This window comes from Polistes dominula, unplaced genomic scaffold (genome assembly GCF_049000335.1).
Source record: "Polistes dominula isolate Pdom_NZ unplaced genomic scaffold, Pdom_raw_medaka contig_73, whole genome shotgun sequence".
Taxonomy (NCBI): domain Eukaryota; kingdom Metazoa; phylum Arthropoda; class Insecta; order Hymenoptera; family Vespidae; genus Polistes; species Polistes dominula.
The window spans coordinates 265,001-286,685 of NW_028300951.1; the positions used below are offsets into that span (position 1 = coordinate 265,001).

At 36.1% G+C, this 21,685-nt stretch overlaps 4 protein-coding genes across 14 annotated transcripts; all 4 read right to left on the minus strand.

The window, feature by feature from the left end:
* Positions 1–8,613: 8,613 nt before the first annotated feature.
* Positions 8,614–9,802, minus strand: LOC107072090 (ejaculatory bulb-specific protein 3). The gene is made up of 2 exons (XM_015331715.2): positions 9,564–9,802; positions 8,614–9,141 (listed from the first exon to the last, which is right to left on the minus strand). Exons 1-2 carry the CDS (start codon positions 9,790–9,792, stop codon positions 8,921–8,923), a joined length of 450 nt encoding a protein of 149 aa, XP_015187201.2. The 5' UTR covers positions 9,793–9,802; the 3' UTR covers positions 8,614–8,920.
* Positions 9,803–10,409: 607 nt separating this feature from the next.
* Positions 10,410–13,347, minus strand: LOC107072092 (protein sneaky). The gene is made up of 5 exons (XM_015331716.2): positions 12,754–13,347; positions 12,019–12,536; positions 11,752–11,939; positions 11,130–11,656; positions 10,410–11,070 (listed from the first exon to the last, which is right to left on the minus strand). Exons 1-5 carry the CDS (start codon positions 13,042–13,044, stop codon positions 10,417–10,419), a joined length of 2,178 nt encoding a protein of 725 aa, XP_015187202.1. The 5' UTR covers positions 13,045–13,347; the 3' UTR covers positions 10,410–10,416.
* Positions 13,348–13,453: 106 nt separating this feature from the next.
* On the minus strand, positions 13,454–14,427 carry LOC149032609 (ejaculatory bulb-specific protein 3-like). The gene is made up of 3 exons (XM_089171879.1): positions 14,272–14,427; positions 13,948–14,145; positions 13,454–13,877 (listed from the first exon to the last, which is right to left on the minus strand). The coding sequence occupies exons 2-3, from the start codon at positions 14,138–14,140 to the stop codon at positions 13,681–13,683; spliced, it is 390 nt and encodes a 129-aa protein (XP_089028005.1). The 5' UTR covers positions 14,141–14,145; positions 14,272–14,427; the 3' UTR covers positions 13,454–13,680.
* A 391-nt stretch (positions 14,428–14,818) lies between these two features.
* Ada2b (Transcriptional adapter 2B) lies at positions 14,819–21,227 on the minus strand. 11 transcript variants are annotated; one of them, XM_015331704.2, is made up of 11 exons: positions 20,958–21,227; positions 20,754–20,851; positions 20,255–20,314; positions 20,009–20,150; positions 19,701–19,918; positions 19,401–19,633; positions 19,087–19,318; positions 18,661–18,737; positions 18,512–18,560; positions 17,792–18,148; positions 14,819–17,703 (listed from the first exon to the last, which is right to left on the minus strand). In XM_015331704.2, exons 1-11 carry the CDS (start codon positions 20,962–20,964, stop codon positions 17,599–17,601), a joined length of 1,578 nt encoding a protein of 525 aa, XP_015187190.1. In that variant the 5' UTR covers positions 20,965–21,227; the 3' UTR covers positions 14,819–17,598. The 11 variants fall into 11 exon arrangements, with proteins under 11 accessions (XP_015187190.1, XP_015187195.1, XP_015187193.1 ...); XM_015331709.2 differs by lacking the exon at positions 20,958–21,227 and having other exon boundaries at positions 17,792–18,146; positions 18,511–18,555; positions 18,661–18,698; positions 20,754–20,951; XM_015331707.2 differs by lacking the exon at positions 20,958–21,227 and having other exon boundaries at positions 18,661–18,698; positions 20,754–20,951.
* Positions 21,228–21,685: the final 458 nt, after the last annotated feature.

Genomic DNA, 21,685 nt, shown 5'->3' on the forward strand with positions numbered 1-21,685 from the left:
ACGTGGCTCCTTACGCGACACGCACGAGGGCGAGGGGAATCGGCATGGTCTTTTCGTCTTTCTCCCTCTCTCGTATCTTTTCCTATTCTTCTCTCGTTCTTCCTACCTACCCTCTTCGTTATGTCGTCGTCTTCGTCGTCGTTTCTGAAAGCTTTATACACACGCTGCGTCTTGCTTATGTTACAACGAGTAGGATAGAGATAGAAAAGGTTAGAAAAAGAATGTAAGAAAGAGAGAGAGAGAGAGAGAGAGAGAGAGAGAGAAAGTTCACTAATTCATCGGACCTTAACGAGAACCTGACTGAAATCCTTTAATCAAGATCGTCTACCGGAAATGAGACGATTCCTAACGATGATGCCCCACGATACAGCAATATTAATAGACAAAATTATCGGAAATTAATTAGCGATTTAGATAGTATATGTTTTGTATTATTTTTCTCGTTCTCTTGGAAGATTGCACGAATGGTCTCCTGCGGTAAAGCGATCGCGTGCTTTTGCGGTATACCTCAAACACTTTTCGTAAGCACAGTTAATTGCTTATATTTTCCGCGATTTCTATTATTCCGTGGAAATGGTAAGAGAAGAGATAAAAATAAACTAGATAAAAAAATAGGAGGAGGAGAGAGAGAGAGAGTTAACGCACGTAGGAACATGCGACCACCCACGGTGACAACGAGCCGAGCACCGGTTCGCCAAACAGCAGATAATTTTGCACTCCGAGCTTGCATATCGTCGATACACGCTCGCGGCATTTCGCCAACGGTTCAAAGATAGAAGAGAAAGGCGAGGGGAAGGCGAGAGTAACGCGAATGATATACATACACTGGACTCCGATTACGAAAAGCGATAAGGTGAAAATGTCAGATATCGATCGATCAAACGTATTAATTGATATCGTTTTACGGTATGGAATGTTGTCGCTTTTATCTCTTTCTTCCGGAGAACAATTAATATTCTGTAGAAATGATCAATTCTTAATATTGTAATTAATGGAACAATATTTGTAGAATATGTACGAAAGCAAGTCGGAAAAAGATAATTGAGACCTCTTGTCGGTATCCATCGATTTTATCCAGCGATTTTATCTATCGATAAAAGGCAATATTAGGCGATAGTTTTGAATAATGTTGCCGCCTTCTTTGGTAAGATAAAAGTAAAGGAAGGAAGGAAGGAAGGAAGGAAGGAAGGAAGGAAGATGAAAAGATTGGTTGATACCGCGTGGTCTACCTTTGATCTACCCCAAGACGGCTACTCTTCTCGGCACAGTGTGCACGGCGGATCGCCAAAGAGGCACCGTGTGGAGCGACCGTTAATAATTTTTACGACACTCTTAACTCGCCACCCGGTATTAAGCGGTCCACCAGAGAAGATGGGCTTTTGATCTTTGCCGACGCGGTATCGACTTAATGAGTGCGAGAGGGAGATACTGCGGGGGCACATGGGAGCGTAATGCCACCGCGGTAGGGGGTGGCTCGAGCTAAGTAGAAAGAGATATCGCTAGGTAAAATCGCTACGAGAAAATCCACCCGTCTAACTCTTTTTCTCCCCGAACTTCTAGGCTTGGAGTGTTGCCTATTTTCAGGCGCACATCAAACTTCTGCACATTAAATCTTACTTATTTTATTATATATTCAATTGTTACGATTGATTTTCTTTTTTTTTTTTTTTCATTCAAACAAACACCCGAGCACGCGTAATAAACAATATCGAACGATTTGGTCTGATATAAAAAAGGCGAGACAAATGAAACATTGTAGAGGGTGAAAATATTAGATAGCCCCGGTTGAATATAAGTTATTACTGTGCTCGCGACTCGAACAATTATATACCTTTGCGTGCTCTTTAATGCGAGTTTCATTACAAGCCCAGAGGTATCTTCCTTCGCTCGAAGCTAAGTATTAAAAGCGAACGACGTTTCAAATTGGCGACACGACGATGAGGCAGATGAGGATTGGGGAGTAGAGAAAAGTTGGATCATGCTTAAGCCTCGAGGCCGACTCAACGAAGAATATAAGTATACCAAAGTGTTGTTTGGTCTTTTTTGTAAACTGCCCACACGACTGAATATCCAGCCCACGTCTAACAAGAAAATACGTAGATATATTCTAACACATGCACGTATACACACTCGTGCGAGACTAGTCCCTCTTTCCAGGACTTGGACTGTAGCAGAAGAGAAAGGAAAGAAAAAAGAGCAAGAAAAGAAAGAAGGAGAAAGGAGATAAAGAAGAAGAAGAAGAAGAAGAAGAAAAAGTCGACTACTTCCTTACGCAAAATGACGCGGTGCGGCACGTTCGTTGGTTCGTTCGTTTGCTTGCTTGCTTGCTTGCTGCTTGCTTGCTTGCTTGTATCGGAGCTGCGTTCAACGGTGCGTGCACACGAGAGACGCGAGAGATGCTATCGACCACCAGGATAGCTCTCGGGACTTCTCTCGGGACCACCCATCGGCAAAATAATAAACACGGAATGCGGCATACATGTCCGTTCGTCCATCCATTCGTCCATCCGTCCGTCCGTCCGTCCGTCCGTCCGTCCGTCCGTCCATCTATCCGTCCATCCATCCATCCGTTCACTCATACGACCGTTTGTCTCTATTTTGCAGATACGATCGAAAGCAAAGAGACTCCCCCATCCTCTTGTTCGGCATTTTTCTTCTTCTTTTTCTTCTGCTACTACTGTTACTACTAAAAAGAAAAAAAGAAGAAAAAAAAACTTAAAACGAAGGGATAATAATATAAAAATGATGACTTTTATCAGGTTCTAATTCTGAAAAATTTGACAGGGAGAAAGAGCACTAGTGAGTGGAAGAAGCAACGTTAGGAATCATTTTGATTTATCTGCTAGCTCTTGTGATTAGTGGATCCTTGTTCCCGAAGGAGAAGGAAGGAGACTCACCGTATTCGGTTGGTAACGCCCACGGTGAGGTATTAATCCAAGGCAACGCAATATATCGTAAAACGTAGGACACAAGGTAGATAAGTACTAACGTTGCCAGTACGTAAAAGCCATAGGATCTATCGCGATATATCGCGATATATCGCAATCTATCCTTCCACGATCTATCCTTCCACGATAGATCTTGACGCAAACGCCCACGAATAACTCGCACAATTTCTCGCCTAATTTCTCTTTTGCTTTTGAAACTCGTTTCGATCGCGTTTTCTATCGTGATCATTTGAATCGATGGGTCGTATGTCAATCGGAATTGGCATCTCCGATTATCCACCTTGTCTATTTTCTTCTTTATAAACTCTTTAGATCTAAGATATTGTTGAAACTATCCAAGAGATTTAGGAGCGATCGAATTATCTCGATAAAACTTTGAAATCACCTTAACGAATGGCGTGGTATTACAATATACCTACACAAGGAAGCAAACAAGCAAGCAAGCAGCATAGATTTTTGCTGCCAAGATGCATAGTCGATTTGGAATCATGGAAGGTAAGAGGCTGTATTTCCCTTATAGATCATTAATTCTAAAACAATCTCGACTTGGACGAGAGCCTACTACATACGGTAGATCCGAGGTGGGGTGAGTCCAAGCGAGCGCGGATGGTAGAAAAGAGGATGAGGAGGAGAAAAGGGATCGGACTTACTAATTGCGACGACGTCGGTGGTCTCGAGAGGCACCGCGGGCCATAATGAAAAGCAATATGGTCAGTCCGCGTACCGGCCAGTCCAGGGGCGCTGATTTTACATCAGTAAATGTCCCGAATCCGGATCGTAAATCCGTGGAGAACGAATCGCGATAGCCTGCGAGCAAGGAAACGACCAAGGAAGCGACCAAGGAAGCGACCAAGGAAGCGACCAAGGAAGCGACCAAGGAAGCGACCAAGGAAGCAACCAAGGAAGCATTCAAGCCACCTTATTAGGGCGATTTCTTCCGCGGAAAACTTTTAATTATTTATCTAGCCTTTATTTTTGAAATATTTAAAAAATGTTGTCCATCTAAAGATGAAGAAAGTGAATAAATTTTCAAAGCACTAGCAGCACACTACCTGCTAGTCGTTCGCTCTGTTTGCGTAGGACGAGGACCACCCAAGTAGTCACCAACGCCTCTGTGCCTTTCCTTAGCGACGTGGAATTGACTTAGCTGAATCCCCGTGAGACGAGAAGAATGAGAGGAAGAAAGGGAAGACCTGGTAGAGGGGTGGGAGCGGAGGAGGTGTGGCAAAACTGCTCGAAGGACGAGGATGGAAGGCGAAGAAAAAGAAAAGAGAGAAAGAGACGGTGCGTTGGTCGTACGCAATGCAACGAGAGCCTTTAACCCGAGCCTATCCAGCCTATCCCTTTATTTTTCATCCCATTGTCCGCCGACAGGATCAGGACTCCCCACGACGAAAGATTCTCAATGAGAACGAGCACCTACTTTTCTCAGCTATTTCTTGAAATATCGATAAAGGCAACAATTGATTAGCTGTTAATAAAAAAGTATAGTTGGGAGGAGGATAACGCGGAAGGTTAATCGGAAGGAATGAAACGATGGGTGAATGGCGCGCGATTGCGCACGATTGCGCACGATTGCGCACGATTGCGCACGATTGCGCACGCTTGCGCTCGCGTGAAGGGGTTAAGGAAGGGTAAGAGTATCGAGTTAAGGTAAAGTGCGAAGTGGAGACGGCCCCTTATAATAGCGCGGCGCGTTGGGTGGTCCCTCGGCGTCGCTGTGGGTGGTCCCGGACACAAGCACAAGCAAAGATATTAAACGGAGCCACGCGCAACGTAAACGCGCGAGCAACCACACGACCGTACACTTTCGACGCGATATATCATTTTATTTAACACCGTACCATACCAACACGTATGCAACATATTATGCAACGAGGATGCAACGAGGATGCAACCAAAATGCCCGTAAATGTGTCCTTGCGAGTACTTACAAATCTTATCTTTTTTACTTTGATTGTTTTTCTTCCTTTGAACTTTCGGGATACGTAAATGGAAGTCGACAATAATGGTTATCGTTCTTTTCACTTCTGACTTCGACTTATGAAATAGATACAACCTAAGTGTGACGAGTACTTACATATTTTTATTATTTTTTATTTGTCAGGTGAACCGTATGCATTAAGTCATCCTGTATATGCATACTGTATATGAAGAAGAACAAAAACATTATATCCTCTGACAAAATATGAAACAAATTGGATAAATCGTTCGTAAAATCTCTCTCTTTATCTTTTTCTTTTCTTTGAAATAAGGTAGCTCGGAATTCGGGCCGTAGGAAGAAGGAGAAAGAGAAGGAGGGGCATAGGAGGGGGATAGGAGGGGGATAGGAGGGGGATAGGAGGAGAAGTCTCAACGTGGGTGGCCCAAGAGAGATTTGCCTTCCGCTAAATATCGCCTTTGCGCCCTCGACGTGGGTGGCCTCTCTCTTTGCTGCTGGTAGAAGTCCTTCTCTTTCTTCCCCTTCCTAGCCCTGTGCTGTTCGCCCTCTCGACAAAGCGCATCACCCTCTTGTCTTTCCATCCTCCTTCCACGAAGGAGAAGAAACTCTTTATACACGCGCCTATCGTCCACTTATCGTGTACGTAAACTTACTTCTTACGTCGCTATGTTGCCCAGCAACAGGCGTCAGAGTTTCCGACAAGAAAGAAACAGAGAAAAAGAAAAAAAACAAAACTCAAGTCGTTGTCGTTGAAAGAGGCCCTATAACTCTTTTCTCGCCTAGAATATTTCTCTCATTTTTCTTTTCAATCGAATGACGAAATAACATTTTTTTTCTTCTCAGATTTCATGATTAAACAAAAAATATACTTTATTTTATTATTTATTATATGCAATAACTTATATATAATAACATACATATATATTTTCAATGGAAACATTGATTGTGGAATGATTATAACATTAATACAATCTATTCTATTAGAAAGATATTTGAATAAAGTTATATTAGAATATAAGAAAGGTTCTCCTTTAGGTTTTTGAATTTCGTTTCGTTGAAGATCGTTGAACCAAAGAGAAGAAGGGATGCGGGATAGATCGTGATGACTACAAGGAGAAAGCGAGTAAGAGTGAGTGAGAGAAGGAAAGAGACAGGGCGACACGACGCGTGTGGTCTAAGCTGATGGTAGACGACGAACAAGATGGGTCCTGGACGACGACAGCATCTTATCCGAGAGGTACAGATCGATTGATCAATGGCGAAATCGATGCCTTCTTGGTCGAGACCGATCGAGTCCGTAGTACGCTCGGGCGCACAAATATTTTTCACCCTACCACTGATGAACATGCCCAATCTCCTGGAACTCTCTAAGGGATCGGAAATCGACTAATTTCATTCCATAGATTAATCCAATTATTTTTTATTATTTCACAATATTAGAATATTCAAATAATTGTTAAATAATCGAAAGGAATGTGTATTGTTAATTAAAACAACCAAGTATACGATCGGAGTACTGTCTTCCTCGAGATTCATCTTCAGACTGACACCTGGTCCTCTATCAAAATACTTTTATTAAATGTATGTTTATATGACTTTCCAAATGTTATGCATATGTACAATGGTTATAATATTTCTTACAAAGAAAATGTATGATTGTAACGTTCAAATTTTGGCACTTTTTGCAGTCCAGTCGGTGAGAGAGGATAGATTCTTATTTTACCGATCTTCGGTAATAGTAGATTCCTTTTTTAATTTTTTAATTTTCCTCTTTTTATGTTTTCGTTTCAATAAAAAAAAATGCCGAGAACAATGTTTAACTTTTTGAACATTATATGCATGATTCTGAAACTATTACAAAGATCGTTTCCTACTTCCTTGTAGATATTAATTTGATCATATATTGACCCTTTGCACTGGAGACCTTTTTTTTCTGGGGACGAAAAAGCCTATTCATCTTTACTTGAATTGATTCCTTCATGGTATCCTATACTTATTGAGCTTTAGAAAATAATAGAAATATTGTCACGACTGTCGAATTCAAAGTATCGTCGAAGATACTACTATGACGTTACACAATGCATGTAAATGGCGCATTTAAAATTGTTATTTTGCACGTATGAATTGTCATATTGATATTGACCTCTAGAAAAGGCTAACATCGATTACCATTTCTTTATCGATAGGTCCGTTAGGTGATAATAGATAAAAGGCGTCGATAAAAAAAAGAAGATAGCATTTGGCAGGAAGCGTGAAAAGAGAAAGAAGATTGGCGATGGTAGGAAGGGGACGAGAGGAGGGAGGTCTTGCACGGTCTAATGCTAATGCAGCTACCATTAGCAAGTAGTGAATCGAATGTAAAGTCGGACATAAGGTGGGACCACACAGGTTGTCGAGGGAGGTTTATACGGGGCCAGCAGATGCAGTGCCCCATAAACAGCGGGGCAGGACCACCCAACGTGCTTGTTCCTTCGTTTCGTTCCTTCGTTTCGTTCTTTCGTCTGTTTCCTTCATAACCACCCCCTTTCCTTTCCTGTCCCCTTCCCTTTCTTCTATCTGTGAAAGGATATAATACGAGGAACGAGTATTCGTGTCTTATCTCCGCGTATTCCTTTCTATATATGTATATTAAAACGTCAAACGTACGAGTGTTTTCAACGAATATTTCTACAAATCTTTGATAATTCTAATATTATCAAAGTATGATTGGAAAATAACATTAACTGTGAAAAATGATTTATTCAAAAATACTCGAATATACTCGATTAGAGTATTAGGAGGAACAGCTCTATTAGAACTTGTCAAGTCGTTAATTCGATTGAAGACTTCGTTTGAAAATAACTTTGTAAACTTTTTTCCATTCGTCATTCCATTCGTCATAGCTATCAGGTTACAATGAACCAACATTTCTAGAAAGAACTCCTTTCATCTTTTTACTAGCTTTACAAGCTATTCAAATAGTTTCGAAGTCGAAATCAATGAACAGGGCAAGACTTTTCTGTCCTCTTCAAGGACAAAAGAAAAGACATAATAGAGGTCTTCGATTTCTAGGAAGCTCCCAAAAGATCGTTTGAAACGTTTGACCACCCACGTTAGACCTGGCATTTCATCTTTTAAAATCTACGGGTATTCGGATAGGTTCGAATCCCTAGAGGATATATCGTTTCTCTGCTAACTCTCTGCTAATTTTCTATTTCTCCTCCATAGTAATGAAAAAGATACGAGACAAAGTATTCAAATATGATTGATCTTATCTTTTGCTATCATACAATATTCTCGGATAAACAATTAACTTGTCGGCGGCCTAATGACATTCTAATAGCCTTCCAACCAATTTCCACGAAGGATAAAAAATACAAAAAAATTATCGGTCGAAGGTAAAAAGAAATGTTACGGTAGATATAGATATATTGTTCGATGACGAGGCAAACATTGGGTCGTATGCGAGTTCAGTTATGAATCACGAGCTTGTTTTGCCTTCTTTGCGAATACGTTTCTTGCGCAACGCTATTTTCATTGTCATAGATTTTCTTTTCAATCGTTAAATCCAAAGTCTTTATTCCGTATAGATGTAACCAAGTCTAATAAGCATCGTGGATGCCAATCAAGGATCGTTTCTCGTCCTTCAAATTTTTTATTTACTTTTCATTCTTTTTTTATGTTTTTTTTTATTTTTTTTTTTTTTCCAGAAAAAAGTCTACGAAAAAGGAAATTATATTCGCGTTACTTTGCCTTGCTCAGCAACTGTTGAATATTTTTCAATTCCATATACTGAGAAGAGTGGTTTAATTCATGTTTTTTTTTTTTTTTTTTCTTAAAGTACACACATATATTTTTTAATAATAAGTAAAAACACATATGTTTTCAACTGTGACGTTGATAATCTAACAGCTACATTACACCGTGCTCTTCTTGTAATCGCGTATGTCTACAAAAATAAATCGTACATCAAAGGGGATTAAGGACTGCTAAGTATCGAAGATTCGTGATAACCAAATATATCCTGATCGTGACCATCTTGTTAAGAATCCTATATAGGTTTCGATTCGTCCAAATACTTTTGATTAACATTATTAAATTTATTATCCTGGTAAAGCCTCCTGTATTCGCCATCGGGGTCGTACTTTTTCTCAAGGAGGCTCCATGTTTCCGGTCTTTCGTCGATCAAATAATGAGACAGCTTATCAGCAGCAGTTTTTTGCGCTTCGCTGCAGGACGAACAATTTGTCGCTAATGCATCTGGTAAATTTCCTACAAAATAAAAATAAATTATATCTAATAATGTGGCAATTTGTTCAATCTTCTATTATTAATGTCATTAGATATTTCATCGTAAACAAATATTAAAGCAATCGTTGGACGTCTACACGCATTCCTGCAGTATGTAAAGCAATAGAATATACAAGTAAAATATTAGTTAGAATGGTGCTATCGAGAAATGATCTTTTTTGGTCCGTCATTGCCACCACCGTGCTCTGTAAAACCATAATAGTTTTCAAGACATCTTTACTAGAAGGTCTCTCGTCCTGCATATTTTCCTAAACGTCTTTTACAACGATACTCAAAACATTTCAATGTTTCTTTTTATTCGTTCTTTTTATTTTACAACAAATGTTTGATAAAAAAAAAGTCAACACAATTCCGTGTATACGATGTTAAATATTTGTGCTTACTTTTCAATTCCATCGCGTCCGGTGAGCAAGGATTTCGATCGAGTAGGCAACCCACGTATGCCTTTAACAGTCTCTCGTTTTTCATAATACCATCGATATCGATGTTATCGTATTTGGTCGTGTATTTCTTCGTTTCTTCTGACGCCTCTTCTTCTCTTGCCGAAATTTGTACAAAGAATATAATACACGTTATCAAAATAACGAAAGTTAATTTATTTATTGAATGCATTTCTCAACGTTTCCGAAAATAATATATCCGATGAAATTCTTTCAACTAACTTGTTCCTTCTGTAGACTCTTCGTTATTGAAAAAGTCTTTTATAGTACTCGCCATGGTTCGTTAGACGCACGAAATCCATGAAAATAATATTCGACATTATATAATGTATAATAAATTATTTGAAAGAACGAAATGATCGAAACTCGATGACTCTCTCTCTCTCTCTCTCTCTCTCTCTCTCTGTGATCATTCCTGCTTATTTGAATATTTATAATTAAATAGGCAATCCGTGATACACGATATGCGTTTAGAAAAATAAATAAAATAATGATAATATTTCTTAGAACGTATCTCTCCTTTCGCCATTCTTTTTCCTCGACAATATAACATTTATCTATGCAATATGTATATATCGTAAACTGAAGAAAAAGAAAAAGAGACCATGTAGAAATAAATGTTGTAAAGGAGTTTACGTGTAGAATATTTTCCTGCCTTGTTAATGGATCTAATGGATGGAATCTAATTGGAATGTTTCGATATCTCGTATGCCAACATGACTTTTCGATTTTATAAGACATAAACTTGAAATCGTATCGACTCGGTTGTTTTCAACGACATTTGGCTCATTTTTATTCATTCCGTTGACTCTGACTCATCCGTTGGTTCTTCCAAATCAGTATCATCGGAAACATCGGTACAGGCATAGCAGATCTGGCCAATGTCCTTCCAACATTCCTCGCAATATACAAAAGGACAACCCGGCGTTGTACAACGACGAAATTTCAAGCCTTTACGTGGTTCAACCTCGCCGCAAATTAAACATTTCTCTCTAGCCGATGCGAATAATATAAGCCAGCCACAAAGTTTCGGATATCGTTTCCTTAAAGCCATGGAAATAGATATTTGTATTTCCAAATTATGCGTTCTTGCCAATGACTCGATTTTCGCTTTTGTAAATGCCACATAGCCAAGCCTTCGACGTAAACTTTCGTTATATAGATAAAGTATTCGGCGTTTCTGGCGTTTTTGATAAAAAAACGAGCAGACGAAGAAACGCATTCTTTGTGTATAAGCAGATGTATAAATTAAAATGAAAATAGCTAGAAAGATAGCGTAAATCCGAAGGACTATGTTATTTGGTAATTCGGTTGGTCTTGGTAAACATGCTTCGTTAGAAATCACAGTCTTCGTATGTTTCTTCACGTTGAAACCATGAATCAAATGTCTGACCAGAGATGCTATTACACCAGTACCTTGGATCTTCAAACTCAAATCGTGGTGACCAGCCTATATCGAGAATATATAATATATGATTTTTTTCTAAGAGATAAATCGAATTTGGTTACCTGAGTGTATTCCAATCGCGAATGACGTCGAATCAAATCGAGTGCTTCGAAGAATAATCTGTCTATCAGTACGAAACTCGTAGCCAAGATTATTTCCAGAAAAAGCTTAGCCGTTTCGCCTACAATGTGTCGGCTTTCAACTTTGCTAGTCTTTAAACCGTAAGGATAGACAAATTTCAATCTCTCAAGCTTCTTCAAAGGCAACAAGGTAGCACTGCCTCGTGCTTTCCTTCTAGCATCGATCTTTCGAAAATAACGTGTCACGTAAATGTTATCGAACTCGATATCGGTCAAATATCTGTCGTGATACTTTTGAGCGTTCAAAATAATACTGAGAAATATTAAAGATAAGCATCTTTTAGCAAATGTCATCACCGATTCGAACAATTTCTTTCTTGCATTGAAATCGTGCATCATGGCTTTCGCAGCACTCGTAGCATCGTGAATATCCAATATCGGTGGAGCGATATTTAATTTGTATTGAATTTTGGCATCCTTTATACTTTTGCCAAATTTATTTCGAGTATCTGGTGTGAAGGTAAGAAGAAACACGGGGTAAGATCGCGTAGGAAAATGATAGAGCATCGCGTATATTTATTATTTGGATTTATTATTATGATACTTTTTAATGCAACGTAACCGTCACCAACACCGGTATCAACTTTTCCATCGGGATCGCAAATGTTAGCTCCGCCTAACGCTTGAACAAGATTGCAAACGAACGTCAGTTTCATCGGCCAGCATAATAACCAGGCGGCAAAAACGGTAACCTTGTAATAACATTTATCGTAAGCGTCAGCAAACATGTCTCTAAAAAGTGACACAGTGATAAAAAAACATACATAGTTACAACATTCATAGTTAGTTAGAATTAGGTATGCGATCTTACCTACATCTTTCAGCACCGCGACTGAGTTGTTCCTCGCAACGAGACTCCACTTTCATCTTATATTTAGCCGAGTAAAATTCGGATTCCGATTTAGCTTCTTCCATCTCCTTTTTTCGCTTCTCTTCGATCTCCTCGCTCCTCTTGGAATCCCCTTGAATTTCGTCGAGGTAATCATTCTCTTCTTTCAATCTCATCATCTCTTCCTCCCCTTCGATCTCTTCGACTATCGGACTCATCAGATCTCTCACCGATGATAAAGCATCCTTTAACTCACCGGCGTTCCCTCTCATCTCTAAAATGGCTTGATGAAAGGGCTCGAACATCAGATCGGCTCGCGTCTTCGTCAAATTATGCGTCAATTTAGCTGTACAAGCAAAACTCCTTATCACTTCTTTCGCATTGTATGTCAAATTAAAAATAGGTCCAGCGATAATATATCCGAGGACAAGTGCTCTCAAAAGAGTACGGCCTGCTCGCCCAAAAAATGCAGGGAACGTCAAAATGCAAATGCATCTTATCTGAAAAAAATGATTACATGTATAATTGACGTCAAACTTTTTTCTCGACTTGATGTGTCATATGATAACGAAGTCTCACGCATTTACTTCTTTCAATTCATTTGCATAATTCAAAGTTAATTTATAAGCTATTATTATTTGTTCGTGATATCATTCCATTGAAACTTGAAATTTGTTTTTTATATTTTATTCTATGAAATAAAAACTAAAGGATTACCTGAATAGAAGTGGCACAACCGATAGATAATATAACGATAATAATACTTCCAAGATAGACAGTTGTATAACGATCGAATCGTAATTGAAAGATTATGGTTCGATAAAAAATCAAACCGAGAATAAAGCCCATTAGAAATCCTAAGAAAGTACGTGATTTTGTGTGAGTACCAAGAGGATCATAGCAAATGTGATAAAAAGTTGGACAGGTTTTCGAGTAACGTTTCAATGCATGTTCGCGCGAATGTTCGATCATTCGTTCGATTCTGTTCATTCTTTCTAATCCTGCCATTATTCTACGATTAATCAAATATTTCAAGATACAAAGAAATTATTAATAAAAATCGATCGCGCGATCTGTTAGATGTAACGTGAATCTAGTAGCTAATTTCTTTTTTGCAATTATCTTCAGAACGTAATGTATTCGTAATGTATTAGCATTTTAAACTTGTCATTTAACTGATGCTCCACATACACATACATATGTATATTTTGCCTCCAGGCAAGAACGATAAATGAGTTATTTGTCTTAGCAACGTAGATTTCATTAGATTCTTACACGTGCTAAATAATAAAAAAACAGATTGGAGAGAGAGAGAGAGAGAGAGAGAGAGTAAGATATAAGAAATAATGAAAGATTGTCGTCGATGTTGTATTTGTAAATTAACGATTTCCTCGTTAAAAAATGTCTGCAAAAGGTATACGTACAAATGACAATTTATTTATTACTACAATTTTGATATCATATCCACGCAGCAACGCAATTCGAATTGGTAGAATTAACGAACAAACTTTCCAATGTTAATTTACAAAGTAATTATAACTACATGTGTATATGTCATATATATATATATATTTGAGTAAATGTATAGTTTCCACACTTGTCTTATTGGCATTTCGTTCAGAATCGTTCTTTTAAAATTTGTCCTTAGATTTGGATATCAGCTTCCTTTGCTTGATCGACAAACTTATTTCTGTATTTCTTCTCAGGATCATACTTGGCAAGAAGTTTCTCCCAAACTTCTTTCTTGTTGTGGGACAAAAATTTCATAGCTCGTTCTGCAAATTCTCTTTGCTTAGGGGAACATTTGGAGCAATCGGTTTCCAAAGCATCCGGTAAGGATTCTAAAATATTGATAATACAAAATGTACAAATAAATGATAGATAGGAAGAAAAACAATTCGATTGACTTACTCTTCAGTTCAGAGGCATCAGCAGTGCAGTGACCTTGATCGAGCAAGCAATTGACATAATTGTTGAGTAGCCGGTCGTTGTGCAAAATTTCATCTATGTTGATGTTGTCAAATTTCGTGGTATACTTTGGCTCATCTGCCAACGTAACTACGATTACCGCCAAGACGGTAATAAAAAGGAACGTTGTCTTCATATTTGCTAAAGGAACAACAAAATATTTGTGTTACAAAGAATATATACATAATAAAAAGTCCAATTGGATAAGAAGAAAATATAAAAAGCAGGAAATGTAGTGACGGTATATGCAAGAAAAATGTAACTCACCTGACAGTTCGTAAGATGCAAAGAAATTTAGTCGTATGAGAGATCGGAGTGACCAACCGCCTTTATATATCTACGTTCGTCGAAGGATGATCCTAACGGTATGTAAGTAGTGGAAATATACAGATAAAGGTGGGATTGTAAATGTGTTGATGATCCTACTAAATCCTACCAATTCTCTTTTGTTTCGCCATACAATCCTCCAATCGAAGGTTCGTCTCATTAATAATTCTCATTACGTACACGTTCTCCCTCCATCTTTCTTCCTACCTCTTTTTCTTTCTTTCTAAGAGATGGAAAAATTATTGTAGGAAAAAAATCAGAGAGAAGGACAAATAGGAAGCTAAAGAAAAACAAATCTTATAACTAATTTATTTTCAATTCCACGAATGCAAGAGCCATTTAACTCGGGGAAGTTTGTCGCATTGAAATATTTTCACGACCGCATAGATCTCGCCAAAACAGTATAAACAAATATAAAACGTATTTAGGATTTTTTACTTGATAAGGTAAAAAGGAATTGAAATTAGAAATAATTGACGCAACGAAATAAATTTCTAAAAGAAAATATTATACAATTTATTTCGTATGTAACAATTTGATGAATTTCAATGCAGATATCCATAAGCGTTTTTTCATCCTTTTTCATCCTACAATGATTTTTTTTTTTTTCTTTAGACATTTATTACAATATTTGAAACATTTATCAATGTTCTTAGATCATTTAAAGATACGTTTTCTTTCTTCTAATGTTTTATATTTTCTCGAAATTAGAAAAGAAACGAAAAAAATAGAATATAATATAAATATAAATATAAATATCAATTTATTGAGAGAGAAAAAATATTATTTTCTCAAACAAACGAAGATCATTTTTTTCTTTCAACATGATTATTATTAAAAAGTACAATTGATTTCGAACAAAAATTTGCATAAACGCGTATATAAGTATATGTTTCTTGCTAAATTTCTTTCGTGAAAACTTCTCATCGTGTACTAATATAAAACAAAAGAAAGGTAAAGTTTGTCTTTCATAAAAAATATTTAGAGCTTTTTTCCCTTCTTGAGTCTATATACATATACATATATAATTGAAATAGTTCGGTTCTTTTATGAACTCGTTAACAAGTCAATTTCCTGGTTAAATAAAAATTAACGTATAGTCGTAATAATTACGATATTTACATAATCAATTTCTATATCACTTCGTATCTACATAACGATATACAGTAAGATAAAAATCGCATTCTTCAAAGATTCCTTAATTTTAACCATTTTTTTCGTACAATGTGTGTGTGTGTGTGTGTGATATGCAATTGTACTGTGTCTAATATGGCCAAGGTATTTTTATAAATCTTTTCTTTTTCATTATTGTACAAAAGAATGAACAATTGATGTGAAAAACATGCAGAAAATACATGAATACATAAAAATGCAAAAATAAATAAATAGTTTGCGTTTGGAGTTTTTTCAAAGAAAAAACGACTTTTATCTTATCCTGCATATACAGTAAGATCTCGATTAACTGATCACCATTTAGCCGACGTCTTAATTATCTGAACAAGCGTTCGAGATGTATATACAGTAGGACCTTTATTAATCCATATAATTTATCCTTTCGATCACGTTGCTTAATTAATTAAGCTTTTGCTATATATATGTCCATTCAAATGAAATGACATAATTTTATAATCGACAATATTATATTGGAAAATATTTACGCAAAGCAAAACATGTCGTAATTTGTAGATTTATACAGCATGTCGCTCACACCTGATCAATCGCAATCTTCGTAAAAGAATATGCTGCTAAGTGCTTCAACAATTTATTCAGATTATATTTAAATTAATACGACAATATTAAATATATCTGAATTTTTTTTCCTTTTTTCTTTTTCTTCTTTTTTTTTCCAAAATCATTTTTGACATATTTACACGCATCAATCATAAAATGAAATACTTGTTTCATGAAATTATTACGCAATTATCTTTGATAGAAAGATAGAAAGTACATTATTTTTGGATTAATTTTTTTTTCTTTTTTTCTTTTCTTTTTTCCTTTTTTAAAGAGAGAACAAATATATGACATTTTTATCTTGATAAATTTGAATTAGAGTGATAAAATCGAAAAACTCTTTAATTACATTTAACTTTTGGAAAAGTCTATACTTTGTGCAACAACATTTACTATGATAAAAAGGTACTATGTGTTTTTCCCCATATATAATAGTATATATATATATATATATATATATGTATAAATATATACAAACGCTAAATTAGCGATAGATAAATTATTTACTATTATACATTTCTCCCATACAATTTAAAGATTTTATCGTATTTGTACCATTCTTTAGCAATAAGGAATCTCTTGTTATTTTTTTTCTTCTTTTGTTGTTGTTTTTTCTTTTCATTATTTTACACAGAGAAAATATTCATATATCAGACGAACTAGATTACGTAAGTATCTCCATTTTATAAAGCTAAATCTATATATACATATATCATATTTAATAACATTTAATCTCTCAATAGGCAATCTCCATATTAATGCAATAATAAGAAAAAAGTGTTGTATTTTTTTTTTTTATTGTTTTTCTTTTTCTTTGCTTTACGTACTCTTTTTTCTTTTCTGTTGAAAATCTTATAAGCAAGAATTAATTCAACGTGTGATAGAATATATTTCAGATCTTCAAGCACGACAGCGAATACTTTCATAAATTACAATTACACAGATACTTGTTGGTGTCCTTGGAGACTGTTCCACATAAATTAGTATTTTTTCCTTATTGTCAAGTATGGTAACAAATAATATTGAAATAAAATAAACGATATTCTACATATGTGCAGCAATATGGTCTAAGAAAGAAAGATGAAAAAAGAAAAAAGAAAAAAAACCAACAAGATTTGATATGGAAGAATCGATAGAACATTATACAGTGACTAAGAAGGCAGTATTATAAAATATTCTCTCTAGATCATTTTTGAATTTAAAAGTGGTAGACTCGTTTCGATAAATATACATACACATATAACGATATGTGCGTGCATTTACATATTTACATGCATACCCCCAATATTCTTCGGTCATGATAACAGCAATATCATTTTCAATAAACTTCATAACATAACTTGAGACACAACATTGTTTCAGAAAAAACGTAGTCGAAGAAAAAGAAATGTCTTATTATATGCTCTCTTTTTCTATCTAACTCTTAATCATTAATTATTAAGTTATACTCATGTTATCATTACACATCTACGACTTAATAAAATAAAGGATGACTTAGAATTGGAAAATGAGCATAACTTCTGTCTCGATAATCGATCAATTGGCTGCAATCCAACCATTAGCTACCAAATAATGAAGTATCTTACTCTCTGGTTCTGATTGAGGTATAATCCCTGATTTTTTATTACCACTGAGATATTCCTGCAACAATTTAAAACACTGTAGAATCGAAAAAAGGAAAATAGAAAAAGTACATCTACCAGATTGAAAAAAAGAAAAATGAACTCACTTGTAACAACAATGTCTTTTGCGTTAAATATTGCATCGGCTTCAAGTCCAACTGAAGACACAATGATTTTTCTTGTTTCGTCAAAAGATGCGCCGATGCCTCCATTTCTATATCTCGTTCTCCTGTTTCTCCCAAATGTGAGAGTATTTTTGAAGAAGATGACGCTAAGTTGCAATTTTTTTCTATTGTAGAATTTGAACTCGTTGAATGTTGGCTGCTATCCTGCTCCACCCACTGACTGGTTGGAATCATCATCCGATTGGGATTGATTTGATTCATTGTGGAGCTGCTGCTGGCTGTGTCTACTTTTATAGTGGACTTTCGGTCGGTGGAAGAGTAATTTTTTTCTTCTTCTCTAGAATGAAGGATTGTAACACTAGAATGTGCTTGTTTCGACGTTTCTACATACGATGTATGCAATGAACAAATACAAATATATATCCATATATATACATATATACGTATGTCAGCTTTACAACATTTTCAGCTCAAAGCGGACTTCACGCGATCAGTGGTAATATAACTGACTCAACTAGTAATGATATTACCCTAATTATTCCTCTTGATTAATTAGATCAGTATTCTTCAAGATTTGCAGTAAAACTGGATTCTTGTCAACACCGTCCACCATTCCATCTTTGCAACTCTTACGTGATTAGTAATCGCGTAAAATTCGCTTTAAGGTTGCACCAAACACTCGCCTCCATCTACAAACTTACCTTTTTTTTGAGGTGTGGCGATGTATTGGTGTGGACGGCCCACTGCTGCCCTAAGTGAAATGTAAACTGATACAATCTGTTAACAAATTCCTGGCAACACGCACCACAAACAATAGAATTAGTTAAGAGGAAGAAAAAGCTAGTACATACAGTATAATTAAAGCTCTGAACGTTGTTTTACATTCCTTCTGTATGGATTTGCATGAACAAAGAGTGTCAAAAAGAAACTAAAGCTGAAATATTAATTCCTTATCCGAAGATTCGTATAATATTAATAGAGATAATATAAACATTTGTACTAAAATCCCTTTTATACACGAATCGGTATCCATCGGTATATGATTACAAAATGTCTCAAAAAATAATCAAAATCATTGAATATTAAATACACTTTTCTAAAAGACGTAATACCGTGTCATCGCGATCGTGGAAGTGTTAATGGTGTATGTTCTCTCTCTCTCTCTCGTTCGGTTATATTATAATGTGAAGAAAATGGTAAAAATGATAACTCAAGATCATTTTTACCATTAGGAAAGAAACAAAAATAATGATTAATAAATGTAAACAAATACTTACAGATTTTTTTTCTGTCCAGTGTTCTGCAGCATCGTTTTGTCCCTGAGCCTGTGCTAGCATTTGTTCAAAATGAGCACATTCTTCGTGTCTTGCTATGCCATGCTCCCGATAACGATAAAGTTCAGAGAGTCGTAACCGAAGTTCTCTTTCTCTTTCAAGATTTGTTAGGAACTGCTCGTATTCCTGTGCCGTATAAAATTGTGCAAAAGTACGCATTCTGTCTCGAAATTCTCTGGAAAAAAAAAACAGAAAAATATTTATAATAGATATAATATATAATAATAGACATAGTAGTAGTTGATAAATATACATACCTCTCTTCCTTCGTTCTTCGCTTCTTTACTCCACCTCTATCTTTTCTAGAAGATGCAAAGAAAGAAGACACAAGTTGATAATCTCGTACAACGCGTTTTCTTCTAGCTCTTTCTCTTAAATTATTAGTATACATATCGACTTGTGCTAGCTTAAGCGCTATGTCGAGATCATCGTCCTCTGCAGGATTTAAAAATAAAGAAGAAACGAGAGACTCCGCTTCGTGATTATAATCCTGAAATATTTTCAAATATTATTAACAACATATTAAATGATTAGGAAAATCTCAATGCTAAACATACTCTTTCAAAGTCATCTCGTTGAGGCATATAGCCCAGTTGAGCAGCTTCCTCCGGTGTTATATCTAATGGAGGTAACCGAGATGTGAGATCAGGCGACAGTGGTCCATTATCTGACTTAGTTTGATCCGTAAGATTTGGGGTATAGCTTTCCGTAGATGGCCATGTATGTTTTCCAATGTTGCCCTCCAAATACCTAGCAATGTATTCTTCTTTCGCTTCTGCAATTCCATATCATAAAAGATATATATATATATACATATCGTAAGGTATAAATATAAGTATAAATCTTTCAATGAATTTTGATTTACCTTCCGGAGTCCTAGTTTCAATATGTTTACTGATGTCTTCCCAATTTCCAAAACCAAATTGTTCAATAGCATCCAAAAGTCTAAGTTGTTCTTTTGCAGTCCAATTACCTCGTCCATTGAATATGCTAATAGTACCAGAATCCTAGAACAATAGAGCATATTTAATATAATGTTAAAATATATCTTGTTAAAAATTAGAAAAAAAATGGTAATATAGAAACATACATTTGAAGTGCATATATTTACCATAAACTGATAAGAATGATCATTTTTGTGTTGGCCAATTTCAGCTCCAGCTGAGAAGCACTGTTGACAATAAAAAAACACATTAACATTTTAATAAATTTCTGAAGAAAATAATAAAAATTGAAGAAAAGAAAAAAAATAAGCAAAAAAAAAAAAGAAAAAACTATTAACAAATACATGCATGCATGCACACATACACACGTATACGCCTCATAGTAAGAACTTGGCTCATTTATTATATGGCTACAGACAACAAAACAAAGGTAGCTGATCAACAGCTGATCTCAATAACATTCGTGAGAATCGATGCAAACTTCAGGACGCAAAATCCGGCAAGAGAAAGACAAGGAAAGAAAATGATAGAAGAGGAGTGCCGAGTATGAGGGGTATGAGGGAAAAGAGGTGATAAGAAGAGTAGATAGGTTGAGTGGGTGGTTGGTGGGGGCGAAAGGGGGATGAGGAGCACGTGACAAGGAGCAGCCGTTCCCGTTCGACTTACCTGCAAACATAGGTCGAAATCTTGGCATTCGACGCATTTTATACGCAATCCTGTAATATCCTCTTGACAATACGTACAGTTGTATTTCGCAAACAAATCTAGAATCGACATAATGCGATAAAAGAATGAACTCGTAAGACTTTTACGCGAAGAAAACCCGGAAGGGATGGTGACGTCCCTTCTCGCTCGATCCAAAATACGTACCCGCCATTATTGTCCTGTAGGGCCCTTCCAGAACGATCCGGATGACGTCACCGCATACCAACGAGCCATAAATGCAGGAATTATGGGTACCATTCGTATCCGAAAAATATCATATTTTTTCGAAAATCCATTGAAAATGCAAAAAAACGTCATCCACTAACTCGATTAACCCCCCCGTTACTTTCCTATACGTAAACTATTGAGGGTTCTGGATTGAAAAAAAATGTTGTTTACGACTATTTCGTTAAGATGCAAATACGCATGCGTATTACTCGTCCTACCATCTAAATTTTACTGCTGCTTTATGCAGTGCTGCCAACAATCGAATGAACAACCGTCTAAAACAAATATTTACAATTATTTCTTTTCTAATATAAATAATGAAAAACATATTAATTCATCAACATATTTATTTCTATTATGGAAATAATATATCGTCCATATATATTATAATTATATGATAGACTTTTGAATTCCGTTAGTATGGTAACTCTAACGATAGTTGGCGCCCCTATCGATATCTCGCAAGTCAACTATGAACGTACGAAAACATTGTATTTTCTTTTCCTCTTCTCTCTCTCTCTAACAAGGAGACGAAGGGGGAACCTTTTATTTACCTTTTCGAAGATATTTTTTCTGTGTTTTTTCTTTTTTCATTTAATTTCATAGAATATTTACACGTAATTCAATTTTTGTTCATGTTGCATGCAAACAGGTGCTCCATCTTT

Excerpts from the sequence above, each read along its gene's own strand:
- Ada2b (XM_015331701.2), bottom strand. The coding sequence starts at position 20,864 with ATGTCGATTCTAGATTTGTTTGCGAAATACAACTGTACGTATTGTCAA. Across the intron at positions 20,315-20,753 it reads ATTTCGACCTATGTTTGCAG|TGCTTCTCAGCTGGAGCTGA; the intron begins GTAAGTCGAACG and ends TATTGTCAACAG. Across the intron at positions 19,319-19,400 it reads CGAAGAACGAAGGAAGAGAG|AGAATTTCGAGACAGAATGC; the intron begins GTATGTATATTT and ends TTTTTTTTCCAG.
- LOC149032609 (XM_089171879.1), bottom strand. The coding sequence starts at position 14,140 with ATGAAGACAACGTTCCTTTTTATTACCGTCTTGGCGGTAATCGTAGTT. Across the intron at positions 13,878-13,947 it reads TGATGCCTCTGAACTGAAGA|AATCCTTACCGGATGCTTTG; the intron begins GTAAGTCAATCG and ends TCAATATTTTAG.
- LOC107072090 (XM_015331715.2), bottom strand. The coding sequence starts at position 9,792 with ATGCATTCAATAAATAAATTAACTTTCGTTATTTTGATAACGTGTATT. Across the intron at positions 9,142-9,563 it reads GGACGCGATGGAATTGAAAA|GAAATTTACCAGATGCATTA; the intron begins GTAAGCACAAAT and ends TTTATTTTGTAG.
- LOC107072092 (XM_015331716.2), bottom strand. The coding sequence starts at position 13,044 with ATGGCAGGATTAGAAAGAATGAACAGAATCGAACGAATGATCGAACAT. Across the intron at positions 11,940-12,018 it reads CGCGGTGCTGAAAGATGTAG|AGACATGTTTGCTGACGCTT; the intron begins GTAAGATCGCAT and ends GTCACTTTTTAG. Across the intron at positions 11,657-11,751 it reads CGGTTACGTTGCATTAAAAA|ATACTCGAAATAAATTTGGC; the intron begins GTATCATAATAA and ends CCTTCACACCAG.